The sequence below is a fragment of the Rhinolophus sinicus genome, linkage group LG04 (genome assembly GCF_036562045.2).
Source record: "Rhinolophus sinicus isolate RSC01 linkage group LG04, ASM3656204v1, whole genome shotgun sequence".
Classification (NCBI taxonomy): domain Eukaryota; kingdom Metazoa; phylum Chordata; class Mammalia; order Chiroptera; family Rhinolophidae; genus Rhinolophus; species Rhinolophus sinicus.
The window spans coordinates 55,155,759-55,170,436 of NC_133754.1; the positions used below are offsets into that span (position 1 = coordinate 55,155,759).

At 39.1% G+C, this 14,678-nt stretch overlaps 1 protein-coding gene across 2 annotated transcripts in view; it reads left to right on the plus strand.

Annotated features, from left to right (window-relative positions):
• The window catches only part of CUL4A (cullin 4A), a 57,523-nt gene that overhangs the window by 3,270 nt on the left and 39,575 nt on the right, over positions 1–14,678 (plus strand). For both annotated transcript variants that reach the window (XM_019746552.2, XM_019746551.2), the window contains exon 3: positions 9,390–9,493. In XM_019746552.2, coding sequence (XP_019602111.1) covers positions 9,390–9,493 — 104 coding nt within the window. The remainder of the gene's footprint in view (positions 1–9,389; positions 9,494–14,678) is intronic.

Below are 14,678 nucleotides of genomic sequence, written 5' to 3' on the forward strand. Positions count from 1 at the left end.
TGTGGACATACGAAAAGGTCGGACAATTAAGTTCAAACTTTCCACTGTGTAAGTGAACTTAATTGTCCGACCTTTCGTATATTCTCATTCCTTGTGGGTAATTATCTAGGAGTAGATTCTCATGGTTATATGGAAAGTGTATATATAACTTTATAAGATATTTCCTGCTTTTCAAAATGACTGTCCCATTTTGCAGATTACCAGCAGTATATGAGAATTCTAGGTTGTTCCACGTCCTTGTCAACATTTGGTATTGTCAGTCTTTTTAATTTTAGCTATTAGTGGAATTTCACTGTGGTTTTAATTTGTATTTCCCTAATGTTGCAGAGCATCTTTTTATGTGCCTATTGCCATTCTACATACCTTTCTTTTTTTTTAATTAAAGTTTATTGGGATAACAATTGTTAGTAAAGTTACGTAGATTTCAGATGTATAATTCTGTAATACATCATCTATATATCACATTGTGTGTTCACCACCCAGAGTCAGTTCTCTTTCTATCATCATATATTGGATCCCCTTTATCCTCATCTACCACCCTTCTCTCCGCTTACCCTCTGGTAACCACTAAACTATTGTCTGTGTCTATGAGTTTTTGTTTCTTCATTTGTCTTGCTTTTTGTTGTTTTCAGTTTTATATACCACATATCAGTGAAATCATATGATTCTTGACTTTTTCTGTCTGATTTATTTCCCTCAGCATAATAATCTCAAGATCCTTCCATGTTGTTGCAAATGGTACTATTTCATCTTTTCTTATAGCAGAATAGTATTCCATTGTGTATATACATCTTCTTTATCCATTCATCTATCGAAGGACACTTTAGTTGTTTCCATGTCTTGGCCACCATAAATAAAGCTGCATTGAACATTGGAGCTCATATATCTTTACGGATAAATGTTTTCAGATTTTTGGGGTATATACCCAGGAGAGGGATTGCTGGGTCATATGGTAATTCTATTCTTAATTTTTTTAGACACTTCCACACTGCCTTGCGTAGCAGCTGCACCAGTCTGCATTCCCACCTACAGTGTATGAGGGTTCCTTTTTCTCCACAGCCTCTCCAATACTTATTTGTCTTGTTGATGATAGCCATTCTGACTGGGGTGAGGTGACTACATACCTTCTTTAATGAAGTGTGTGTTCAAATCTTTTGCTCATTTGTATGCAGTTGTTTTATTTTCTTACTATCAAATGTTTGAGTTTATTATGTGTACTAGGTGCAATCCCTATACCAGATATTTGCCTTGTATTTTAGTATTTTCTCCCAGCCTGCAACTTATCTTTTGATTCTCTTCATTATGTCTTTCAGAGAGCATAAGTTCTAAGTTTTGATGAAGTCTACATATCAGAGTTTGGTCTTTTATGGATTGTGCCTTTAGTATCTGTCTGAGAAATCTTTGCCTACTCTAAAATCATAAAGATTTTCTCTTGTATTTCCTTCTAGACATTTTAGGATTTTAGGTTTTACATTTAGGTCTATAATCTCAAATTTTTAGATTTTTTTGTATATGGTTGAGGTAGAAATCTACGTTCAATGTCTTCCCTGTAGGTGTTCAGTTGCTCCGGTGCCATTTGTTGAAGAGACTATCCTTTCCCCCACTGAACTGCCTTTGCTCCTTTGTTGAAAATCATTGTCCATATGCATTTGGGTGTAATGAGTCTTGAAATCAAGTTGTCCTCCAACTTTATCTTTTTCAAAGTTGTTTTGGCTATTCTAAATTCTTTGTGTTTCCATATGAAGTTTAGGATCTGTTTGCTAATTTCTTCAAAAAGCCTATTAGAGTTTTGATTGGGATTGCGTTGATTTATAGGTCAGTGTGGGGAGAGTTGCTATGTTGACAATACAGAATCTGCCAGTTGATCACAAGGAATAGCTCTCTGTTTATTTAGATCGTCCTTAATTTCTTTCAGCAATGTTTTTTAGTTCTACTATTCATACATGTCTTGTACATCTTTTGTGAATTTTATCCCTAAGCATTTCATATTTTTGATGTATTATAAAGGGTTTTATAATTTCAATTTCTGGTTCTTGCTACATATAGAAATACAAATTACTTTTATATGTTGGTCCTGTATATTGCTATTTTGTTAACCTCCCTTATTTCTAGTAGCTTTTTGTAGATCCCATCAGATTTTCTACATAGACAAGCATCATCTGTGAACATAGTTTTTCTTCTTCCTGCATGCCTTTTATGTATTTCCTTGTCTTGCCTCACTGCACTGTTTAGAACCTCCAATATAGTTAATAGAAGTGGAGGAAGCAGACGTCCTTGTTTTGCTCCTGATCTTAGCGAGAACGCTTTCAGTCTTTTGTCATGGAATATGGTATTAGCTATCAGTTTTTCAAAAATCGCCATTGTCAGGTTGAGGAAGTTCCTTTCTGTTTCTAATTTGCTGAGAGTTTTTATCAAATACTTGTTGGATTTTGACAAATTCTGTGAATATTGAGATGATCACATAATTGTTACCTTTCAGTTTATTAAATTGATTGATTTTTCAAATATTAAACCAATCTTGCATTCCTGGAATAAATCCTACTTGGTCATGAGGTGTTATCTTTTTTATATATTGGATTCAATTTACTGACATTATGTTAATTTTTGCATCTGTGACCACAAAGGTTTTTGTGTTGTTTTCTATTCCTGTAATATCTTTATCTGGTTTGGGTATCAGAGTAATGCTGGCTTCATAAAGGAGTTGGAAATATTCCCTCCTTTTCATTTGCTAGAAGAGTTTGTGTAGAATTGGTATTATTCTTAAATGTTTGAGAGAATTCCCCAGTGAAGCCATCTTGGCTTTCTTTGTGGAAAGGTTTCAAATTACATATTTCTTTAGTAGATATAGACCTATTCAGGTTAACCATTTCTTCATGTTCACTAATCTTCTGTAATGTCTAATCTGCCATTAACACTATCTGGTGTAATTTTTATCTCATTGGTTATTTTTCTCTTTAGGTGTTCGTGTCTTTTTTTGTATCTTCTCTATCTATACTTAACTTTTGAACATATGGTATACAGTTATAATAGCTGTTTTATTGTCCTTACCTGCCAATTCTATCATCTCTGTCAGTTTGGGTTGTTTTGATGGACTGATTTTCTCCCCATTAAGGGTTGTTTTTTCTACTTTGCATGTCTGATAATCTTTGATTAGATGTTGGACATTGTGTATTTTGACTTGTGTGGTATTTTTGTATTCCTATAAATATTCTTGAACTTTATTCTGGACTTAGAAGTCTTGCTTTTAAGATTCGTTAGGCAAGACTAGAGCAGTGTTTGTCGAGGGCTAATTGCCCCCACTACTGAAGCAAAACCTTCCTGAATGCTAGTGTCCTGTGGTTTTCCAGTCTGGCTGGTGGGAAGTTGCTATTCTAGGCCCTGTGCGAGCAGCAGACACTGTTGTGTCTAAATTTCTGTGTGGTTCTTTCCCTCCTGGCTTTGGTAGTTTACCCACACACACTCTGCTGACTGTTCTAGGTAGACCCTGGAGGGCTCCTTGCGTATCTTCTAGCTCCACCATGGCTGCATCTCTCAATTCTGGGCCTTCATGTGCAGACTCCAGCCTTAGCTCCAGGTGCCTGCTCTGCAGCCTGGAAACTGGCTGCAGGAATCGGGAGCTGTTGGAGCCTGTTTGTTTCTTGACTCCCAGAGATCACTCTTTCATAGCCCAACGTACATTGCTTTGAAAACTGTTGTCTCATATATTTTGTGTGTGGCGTTTTGGAGCAGGGGGGTGGTAATTCAGGCAAAAGCTTTAGTCTAGTTCATCTTTACCAGAAGCAGTCCCACCAGTGCCTAAACTCATAGGTTTTTACTTTAATAAAATAGTGTATCTTACAGCTAGGGCTTATTCTTTTTTTCCTAGAGGTTGGACTATCTAGTATCAGTTGCCCATCATCTTCTTAGCAGAATGACTTTGCTGTGCCTTTTCCTCAGTGCTATGTCTTGTATGGTCACTACAGATGTTATCATGAAGTGTTTTCAGATGTCCAGGGTGTCCATATGCGAGTCTGGGGACCTTGAGGGCTTTGGGATGCTTACCCCAAATGGCCTCACACATTCCAGGGGACATCTCAGAAGGGCCCGTGTGAGGATGCGTTGATGAGCTTATGGAGGGGCATGTGCATAAGCAGGCTCCTGGTCAGTCCAGAGAAGTACTGAGGAGTCAGAGTACATTTCTACAAAGTTAGCTGCTCAGATCTTACGGAAGCAAATAGTAAGTGATGTCATTGTGAAATTATTGACCACTCCTGATCTCTGATCTAGTAGTTAGACATGCATTTGACTTGATGTTTCAAAATAGTCTTAAGTTTTTGCAGCGATCGTGTGGTATACACTTTGCCAAAGACACTTAGGTGAAAGTAACAACTCTCACCAGTGTTTTTTTTTTTTCTTTTAAGGAAGTTTTCAGGATGATTTGATGGAAAACCTCTTATATTTTGATATTGATCAGTTTCCTCAGAGAGAGGTCTAGTATCTCCCTTCTCAAGGTCTCTTATCTACCTGTCAAAGCATCCTCTACCCCATATAGGCACTTTAGGAGGCTTACCTAGAAGGAGAAAACAATTACAGTGTGTCTGCTGCAGCCTGCCTATTATTTGTTTGTTACTTTGTTCTTGTTTGGTAAAAAGGGAGATTCAAAGTATGGTGATGAAAAAGTCTTAACAAACATAGAATACCACCCATAGTCATTTTCTTCCTCTAATGGCAAGAGGAGAATATTTGGAATGCATAGATCTTTTCTGTCTGTTTTTAGTGACCTGAATGTAGATTTGTAATCACTTATTTGCTGAAGAAAGTGTTTTTGTGCGTCTAACGTCTGTATGTTTTAGTCATACTTGTCAGCTTAATGAGACATTAGAAAATTGAAGATGACAATTTTTGAGAAGGGTTTCAGAGGAAGGCTAAGTGTTGATTTCACACTAGTTTTGATGCACAAAACAAACTTACCACAGAGGACTGAAGGTTCTGAGGAAAGCCCTGCTATTTATCTCAAGCCGTGCAGTAATATCTCTATGAAATCCTCCTACTTGATGATAATTTACTGAAGGAGAGTGGAATAGATTTCGGTATTGAATGTATTACCAGGATGGATAAAACTAATTAGAAAAAGTGGGGGGAAAAAACAACTCAGAAAATGGTAGGCAAACAGACATATTATTTGATGAACCCATTTGAGAAAGAAACAGGTTAATTGAGTGTGAATTCAACTACATAAGTTATTCAAAAAACTGAGGAGGATATTCAAAGTCAAATATATCAGGCTTAGTAGGAAGGATTTCGTAATTCAACAACTTTCATCACTCAGTAAAATTAGTCATTTGTATTAGGTGATTTACTTATAACATTTGGAACTGGGAATCTGTTGTGCAGCCAGTGTTCATAGACGACTGGTTTTCCTAAAGCTCTGGTCCTAGGAAACTTTCCTCTCATATTTATTCCCTCACTGAGACTTGAGTCCTAATTTAGTTTTTACATTGTTTACTCATTTCTTAGAGGTAGGAACCTGGAAGGGTAGAGCCCTCTCCTCACCTCCCCGTGTGGTGAGCAGGTCACCATGTAAATAGACCCGCCTTCTAATAGGGTCTGTCTTCATGACTATTTAGTGCTTAACGAGGGACTGTTACTGCGGAGGGATTTTGTTCAGTCCTGAACTGCGCATGTCTCTCAGAATCCTGTGCTGGCCTTTTAACTGTGAAATGAATCGTGTGGCCTATGCCTTGTGCCCCAGCCAATACATCTTTGTTTGTAATAGTGGACCAGGAGCATGGTTTTCCCAAGGGCTTGCGAGGGAGGGGGTGACAGGAATTGGTTGTTTTTCATTTTTCACTTTCCTCTGTATAAATAACTCTTAGTACTTGCCTGCTTTTTCCTTTTTATGATTTCTCACTCTCTGATATGTTTCACTCCTTTTTCTCTCTAGTCTCAACTTTAGCCCTAAAGATTTTTACATAAAACAGGTAATCTTCCAGAATTGGTCCACCCTAATTTCATAAATGCTGTATAGTTCTTTTTATCCCACAGCTCACTTTAATCTGTTTTGGTATTCCGTGCTGGAGGAGAAGCATTTTGTTTAGCAGTGATGAGTGCACTTGGGGGTAAGGGTTTGGCACTACAAGTAGACAAGCAGTCGAGGTTGATGTGCTTGTCTGTTTTGCTTTAATACACTTGTCAGGCCTAATAGGGACAACCATCTGAAGAACTCAGGCGTGGTGACCTGGCAGACCTACTGATTAGAGAGCAGCAGTGATGTGGGGAAAATTCAGACGAGCACAGTTTTCCCACTTAGCTAGGTTGATACAAGAACGTCTTTATCCTAATACTAGTAGAACCCAAGTGCCGCTGCTTCCTCACTTCCGATTATTGGATTCAATTTCTTTTCTCTGCAATTACTCTTAAAGATGTGAACAGCAACAGCACCCTAATAGGAAACACACAGGACAGGTCAGAGTCAGCACTTCTTACACCTAGAGAAGGCATTTCTTAATCTCAAAATATGACTATACCTCCAAAACTCGTTTTGGGAAGGGGGCTCCTGTGTTGTGCTTCTCCTGTAACAGTATAAAAAAGCCTGCCGGGGTCCCTGCCAGCGTGGGTAGAGAGCAGGGCCTCCCCCTGTCTTCTAAGGTAATTAGGTGCCTGTAACATGAAGACACCAGCAGTGACTCAGCAAAAGATATGGAGAAATGACGGCACCCGCAGCAAACCCGGGTCACCCCAGGGTTTGGCCAGTTGTTTTAAGAGGTCCCCAAATTCACAATTTTAAAACAAAATTAATCTCAGTGTGCTTCACATTAAATAGTATGTGCCAAACAGGACATATGCTAGAAAGAGCTAGTTATAAAATTCAATGGCAATGTGAAACAATTGGGAAAAGATTGTTTTGAGGACATTGACTCCTGATTCAGGAATTAGACCTTTCAGAAAAAGGTTCTCATAAGATGTTCTGTGAAAGACATGTATCACTAAGCTTATCTTGATTTTTGCCAAAGAAAATGTGTTTTCATGTATAATATTAAAAACTTATTTTGTAATAATTATGTTTGTGGAATTATCTAATGATTAACTACTGGAGCAAAAGCCTTTGTCACGAGGTTATCCTGGGTTTTTGGTTTGTTTGTTTCTTTGTGTTACATCTTGTTATTGAGGATTAAATCCAAACAAGGGGGAAATTAATGTATATTGAGGTAGTATTTCCTATAAGTCTATCATTTTTATTTCGTAAGTAAAATGTGTTAATGAGTTTTATAAAATTATAAAAGGCTTCCATTAGTGCTGACAAGTTAATATACTTGGAAAAAGACTTAGAATATTTTTAATTATAAACATTTAACCAAAGTTCACAGTATTTATGTAAGGTTCAGGTAAGAATATAGTTGCAAGCAGGTAGCAATGTATGCTTAGATAATTTAAATAACTTTCCAAGATGATACAGCTAGAAACTAAGACATTCTTGTTCTAATAGTCTGTCCTCTGGCTCACACAACCTCTTCAAATGTAAGCCCCTCCTCCCCTGCCCGTATACATTGCAACTACTGCAATGATTAAAGATGACATAGTTGTTCTCCCTGTCTTTTAAAACCGGTTAGGCCTAGGCTAACCAGGCAGGGAAATGCATGGTAAAATTGGGCTGGTTTGCTGCAAAGCGCTTCTGCAGGATTGCTTTGCTGCTGGTAATGTGACATAAGCCAGCTTTAACCAGAGGAGGATTATCCTGGGTTTTTTAAGAGAGAAAAGGATGGCAGATTTTTCACTCACTTATGAAGACATGACTGCAGAGTGTTGGAATTCAAGGCTTTCAAAAAAGAATTGACGGATGTAAAAACAAAATGTAGATAGGAATCTGTAGTAAGACAAAATGTAGGACAAAGGTGGTGCTTTTTTGTTATATTTATAATAAACTTACTAGAAAAAGGGTATGATTTTTTAATTGTCATCATTCCACTTTCTCTTTTGACCCTTGTAAATATGCATGTTTCATATGTTAGTAATTACTGTGTTTATTTAATTTAGATTAATATGTAGCAGTTCTCTTAATATTAAGAATTGGGGTTATTAATACTTAAGAGTATTGCTACAATGAATATCTTTAAAAATTTAAGTCACCTTTTTCCCCCCCTATATATTCCCTAGGGAATACAGTATCAAATTAAATTTAGATTCTAAAGTGTTTCTAGTCTATATCTCCCTTTTTTAATAAAAAAAAAATAGTTCAAAATTAGTCAATAGAAAAACTACATTTCAGTTTATAGTATTTCATATTTGGATTGAATGAGATGCTGGTTTTGTACATGAGATTTGAAAGGAAATTTTATTAGAACTGGTAAGAATGTATAAATGTTTCTTTGATGTGGATAAAAATATTTTAAGAAAAGCATTTCTGCCTCAAAAACTTGTTTCTTTATTAACTTAAAACAAACTTAAGTAAATTGCACATCTAACCTGCAGAATAATAAATAGGAAACAATGCAACCTGGCCTGTGTCACCTGAGCATATGGAACTTTTTCCTTCAGCTCATTATGGACAGAATCATTGTATTAGTGAAAGTGAAAAGAACTAGACTTCCTGCTGTTCTCCCCCATTTGGAAGGTGGTCACTGAGGGTCTGGAGTAGTGATTTCCTATCATGTTTCCCCCAAAATAAGACCTAGCCAGACAATCAGCTCTAATGCATCTTTTGGAGCAAAAATTAATATAAGACCTGTTATTATATTATTATTATATTATATTACATTACATTACATTATACTATAGTAAAATAAGACCAGGTCTAATATTAATTTTTGCTCCAAAAGTCGCATTAGAGCTGATTGTCTGGCTAGGTCTCATTTTCGGGGAAACACAGTACTCTGGTTTCACATTATAATCATGAGTAAACTCACATTCCTGTGGCCCCCACTTCCGACTAATGATTTGGAACATTCAGAAACAGGGCTGTGGGGATCAAACTTGTTTTGAAGTCCCGAGCTGACTGGTGTGCAGCCACAGACTATTGCAGTAGGAAAAAGATGGAGTATTGTGCAATATTCAAACATGGTGCAAGCATACCACCTGGGAGCCTAGGTATCGTGTGGCTATCATAGGTGTGCGTTGAATTTGTGTTCAATATTAATTATTGTTAAGTACCATTTTTACCAAACTATTACTGTTTTCCAGTGTCCCAACAATAATTGCCCTAAACTTAAATATAATAGTTTATTTGTAGATTACATAAGTATGGGGGGGGGGTGTTTCATGTAAATGATTATAGCTACATATAATCACGTAACTGTTTCTGTTACTATTACAGATATATATATATATATATATATATATATATATATATATGTTTTTGAAAGAACTAATTTGTTATTCATAGTGAATAATTCATTTATTCCTTTTGTTTCTAGGCTGTTGAAAATCTCTGTTCTCACAAAGTTTCCCCAACACTCTACAAACAGCTACGCCAGGTCTGTGAAGATCATGTCCAAGCACAAATTCTTCAGTTTAGAGAATATCCTTTTGTTGTCTCATGAAATTCTATTCATTACCTAAATGTTTTGAAACTGAACATTAATAGGATAAAGAACTAATAAGTATCCTAAATATTAAAACAACTTTTTAAATTCCTTTTATTTACAGAACCAAAACCTTAAATTTGTTTCATACGACCCAATACAATAGATTCTCTTTAAGTGGAATTTTTACTATTTATATCACTGCTGATCTGATTAAAGTGAAACAGTGTCCTTTCATTGGGTCTGGTGCAAGTATTTAGGAAACATTCTGAACAATGTCTTAAAGTTTGAGTTCTGCTATCCTTTATTCTTATAAAAATCCATCTGCATTAGTTTTCTATGATGTGTAACAAATTGCCACAAGCTTGGCAATGGAAACCAATACCCATTTGTCCCCCCACAGTTGTGTAAGTTAAGAGTAGTGGCTTGGCTCAGCGGGTTCTCTGCTCAGGGTCTCACAGGTCGAAATCCAGGTGTGTGCCTGGCCTGTGATCTCGCCTGACGCCGTGCTCGTCTTCCAGGCTCATTCAGGTGTTGGCAGAATTCAGCACCCTCAGTTATATGTTGTAGGACTGAGGTCACTCTCAGTGCCCCGTTCTTGGTTTCTTGCCACAAGGTCCCTTCTCTGACAGCATGGTTATTTGCTGCTTCTGGGCCAACAGAAAAATCCACCTCACTCTTCTTCTAAGACAGTCTTACATGACATAACCCATTGTATTCACAGTCCTGTTCACAGTCGAGGGGAGGAAGTTATAGGTAGGAGAATCTTAGCATTTTGCCACCTATGACCAGATGTCTACCAGGGAAACTCTGAACTCCTTAGCATCCTGTAGACAATTCTTTAAAATCTGGCCTCCATCTCGTTCCCTGGCCCCCTCCCATTACTGTAGCAACCCACATGTCTCATTAGGTAGGAATTAGAAAGTGGGTTTATAATTGCGGACAATCTACTTGTGACTCTCGTTCTTCATTTGTGAAATGAAATTGTTGGAACATCCTCGTTTCTAAGTTTTTTTCTAGCTGAAGGAATTTTTCTCTCCCATTCCCTTACCCTTGAGAAAGTTAAGCATTCAGAGCTCATTAAAATCTCCCTTGGCAGCCATAGCAGCTGTTGCCTGACGTTGAGGCTCTCGATTATCCCTGACAGTGAAGCCCAGGTCCAGAGTGAGATGTTTCAGTTTAGGACAGTATTTGTAGTTCTCTCCATAAATGGGTCAGTGAAGTCAATTCTGGTTCTGTTGTATTAACATCTGCAAATATATCACTACAGTATTTTCTGGCAAACCTCTGTCCTAAAGATTATGAGGTCATTTAGGATAATGGTGACCACACTTTTGGCCTTTTGGAACCTGGCCAGTGTGTACCATGTCTCAGAGAGGTCTTCTGAAGACATATTCAGGCACCCCTCCTGCCTCACTGCCCCAGTTCAGGAATCCTGGGAGCTGGGTCCAGGAACCCATGGCCAGGATATTCTCATCTGAAAAGTAGATTCCCAAACCTTCTCTCCAAGATAGGCACTTATGAGGGTGAGCTCATGTGACTGTCCTAATCCAGTTGTTGTCCCAGCTTACTTGAAGACTACTTTTTGATTACCTCATCAAATTATTCTCCTGCCAATTAATCCTACCCCATGGATTACATGAATGTGTTTATTAATCTACTCATTCAACAAGTACTTCCTGTCTACTGTACTTGAAAATAGGGAAATGATTTTTATCCTCCAGGAAGTCATGGTGCTGTGATAGAGGCAAGGGAATTACCAGTTTCCTGGATGCTCTGACAAAACCATGATTATAAAAATTATTGGTTATTTTACAAAAGGAAAAAAAAAACACTACCAGAGTAAATGTCCTTGTTAACTTGAGGCATCGAGTTCAAAAATGTTAAACTGTTGGTCAGGGACAGGAAGTACAGTACACGAAGCATTTGGGGGCAAAGCTTCCCAGAGGAAGTAACACTTGAACTGTATCTTAAAAGATGAGTAGGATCTAGTCAGCTAGCGAGTGGATGAGGCATCAGAAAGCGGAGTGTGAAAAGATGTACATGAAACCCTGGAGCAGTGTGGCGTGACTGGAACCTGGCAACATTGGTGAAATTTCAGGCTGTAATGCTAAGTGCAACTTGATTTGAATCTTTGTGTACACTATTAAGAATTTGGACTTAAAAATAGGACCATCTCAGAGTCCTTACAAGTTTTTTTAAACAAGAAGCCAATGTAATTAGACTGTGTTTTGGGAAGGTCACTTTGGCAGAATGATGAGGTAGATTAGAAAATAGACCAGAAACAGCACACGTTTGTTTTACCATGTGCCAGGTATATTGCTGGGAAAAATAAACATGAATGAAATGGGAGTCTGGCCCTTTTAGAGCTTAAACTCCAATGGGATTGACAGACGCGTAAAGATACACATTTATGAAACAATGTGGTCGGGGTTTTAAAAGGTTCAGATAAACTCTTGGGATGTAAAAAGCGAGCAGCCAGCCTGCCTGGGCAGGCGAGAATGGGGCGATGCAGAGGTAGTAAGGGGCACTAGGGATGGAGGTAGGGGACGAGTGGCACAGTCTTGCCCTCAGAGCTCGTTTTTGTATAAACTAGCCCCGTCTTACAATGGTCAAGTGTTAGTAGTGCTATTGCAGATGCCCAGATACTCACTGGGCCGGGAATAGTCTAAGGTAAACATGTTCAGATTTCTGTTGCCTCTGAGCTATTCCAGTATTTCACATGATTACTTTCTAAGATTCAAGGCCTGCTACCTGCTGTATACTGATTGCATGCTGCTCTTGAAGCCCACATGAGAACTCAGGGAGACTTCCAGAAACCCTTCATAGGTTAACCGGATCAGGTGTGCAGGTGGAGAAAGGACTCCTGTGGAATTCAGTCATCTACTGTTATTTTCTTAGGTTACCATATCCATTCCCTTGTTTGTGTGTGTGATAAATTCTTACCTGCCCCTTTCAAAGTAAGTTACCTGCGATTGGTGCTACGCCTTTCCCCAAAACAGAGTCCTACACGTGCACACCTATGCTGGAAGCAGCCTGTGCTGACCCAGGCATCACACAGTGTACAAAAAAGTACGTGCTGTGTACTTAGGCTAGATTCTTGAGTTCTTCTAAAATAGCAAACTGTCCTCAGAATCTAAACCTGTAAATAACTGTAGATAAAACTCACTTTATCCTTCCCGATTCATCTTTATGGCTGTACAACTTTGTTTAGCCACAGCAATGATAATTAGCCTGGGGCATCAGTGGTCAGTCACACACAAAAACAGTGTGGTCCTCAAAACAGAAGGATGCATAAGGAACCAAAGAAGTCTTTGCTGTTAGGGAAATCATGAAGCTGCACCGTTACCTCTAAGCTTGTCTTCATAATCTGTGCTGATGAGAGCAGGCTTTGGGCTTCTTTATGAAGCCCCTCTGCCCGTACTCATATGCCTGTGTGCAGTTAGCACGCATGGAGCGCTTGCTGGCAATAGGCTAGCTTTGCACATTCACACAGCACTCCCAAGTTACAGGTACCCTCAGTCAGAAAGCCGAAGGCCACGTAGCAGGTGAGTGGCCCCAGGTTAGTGCTAGGGTTCACAGGTGAATGTGACATAGTTCCTATAGCCATGGGCTTTGTAGACTAATGAGGGAGGCAGTAATTAACTAGTCCAAAATATGAACTTTAAATATGAAAGACAGTGTTTTTCTTAGTGATCATAACAAAGGGACCTAATTGAGGGGTGTCAGGTGGTAAGTAACCACTGCTGGTCTGTGTTGTGGGGTCAGTGTTACCTCCTGCTCTCTTCAATGCTCCAAGGGTAGCTTGGATGCCACTCTCTTCACTGGGATTAGAAAAACAGGATAACTCGGTTTAGAAAATGAGCAAAAATAGGACCATCGTTTTTCTACTCTGCTGTCTTTTTGGTTTCTTTTTTTACCTACTGTAATCATATATATATGTCGTTTGTTCATGGTGTATTATGAGCATTTTGCCATTGGATTTTTGTTGTTTGAAGACTTGCCTAACTCACCTTAGTAGACTGTGTAAGTCCTTTAACTAGAATTGGCTCTTCTCTGAAATGAGAAAAAGGATGGTTGCTGGAGAACCTACCTGAAGAATAAACTATTGACAAACTCTCAGCATGTCTGTATGTCTTATGTCCTGAGAGTACTCATGTGAGGTTTTGTGGCTACATTTATAGCTTAGGGTCTGGAATTGGTTTTGATATTTTGAAGGCTGGAGCTCAGTAGAAGCCACACTGTGTGGTATTTGCTGCCCATTTCATACTTTTTCCCACAGGAAGTGGTAAAAAGTTATTAAAGATGTATATTGATTTTACCCAGCTCTTTAAAGGAAAGTATCTTTCATTTAATGAACGCTTCACATTGGACCTTTCCATCCTAATGAAACCCCACACCAGGTAGAGCTCTGCCTTGCTTCGTTGCAGCACCTGAGCTGCCCGATGGTGTCAGATTGGCTGGTGTGGGTTTAACCCTGTGCAGCCTTGCAGCCTGTGTGACTGCCCGTGGAGCCCTGCCAGGGTGTCCACCACGAGGCAGGTGCCTCATGCTCAGCTCTGAGCACCAGAGCTGCTGCGTCACTGCTGCGTCGCTGCTGCGGTCACACCTGTCTTAATGTGCTTGGGACTGATTTTTTGTTTTTCAGACCATCAACATAAGGTTCTAACACAGTGGGCCGTTGTAATTTTGAGCAATTATAAAAGGGTTCTTCCAGAATAATTTGTTAATCATTGAACTACTAGGTCTTTGCTATGACTAATTATCTTTAATTTTTGAGCGAAGCCTCAAGAGAAAGTGAGTAAGACATTTGGCCAGCACCACTGTGGTTGTGGGCAGCTGTCCTTACTAGCATGACAAGGGCAGAGATGTGCCCATGCGTCCCTCCACTGCTCTCCTTACCTTCTGTCCCCTCCCAAAGTCCTGGCTGAGGCCCTGGCCTCCGCTGGCGATGCCTCCCTCTGTCAGACCTCCCCACTCACTGAAGACTTCCAATGCCTGTCTGATTGTACACGTCACACACTGGCTAGTGTGTTTTGTCTCCTCTCTACATGCTAAGAATTTTATGTACAACCTCAGAACAGCTCTGAGGAGTGTGTTCTGCACATGGCGAGACAGGCCTAGAGCAGTTTATCATCTGTCCAGGGTCAGCGAGCTAAGAAGTGGTAGAGCAGTACTGAA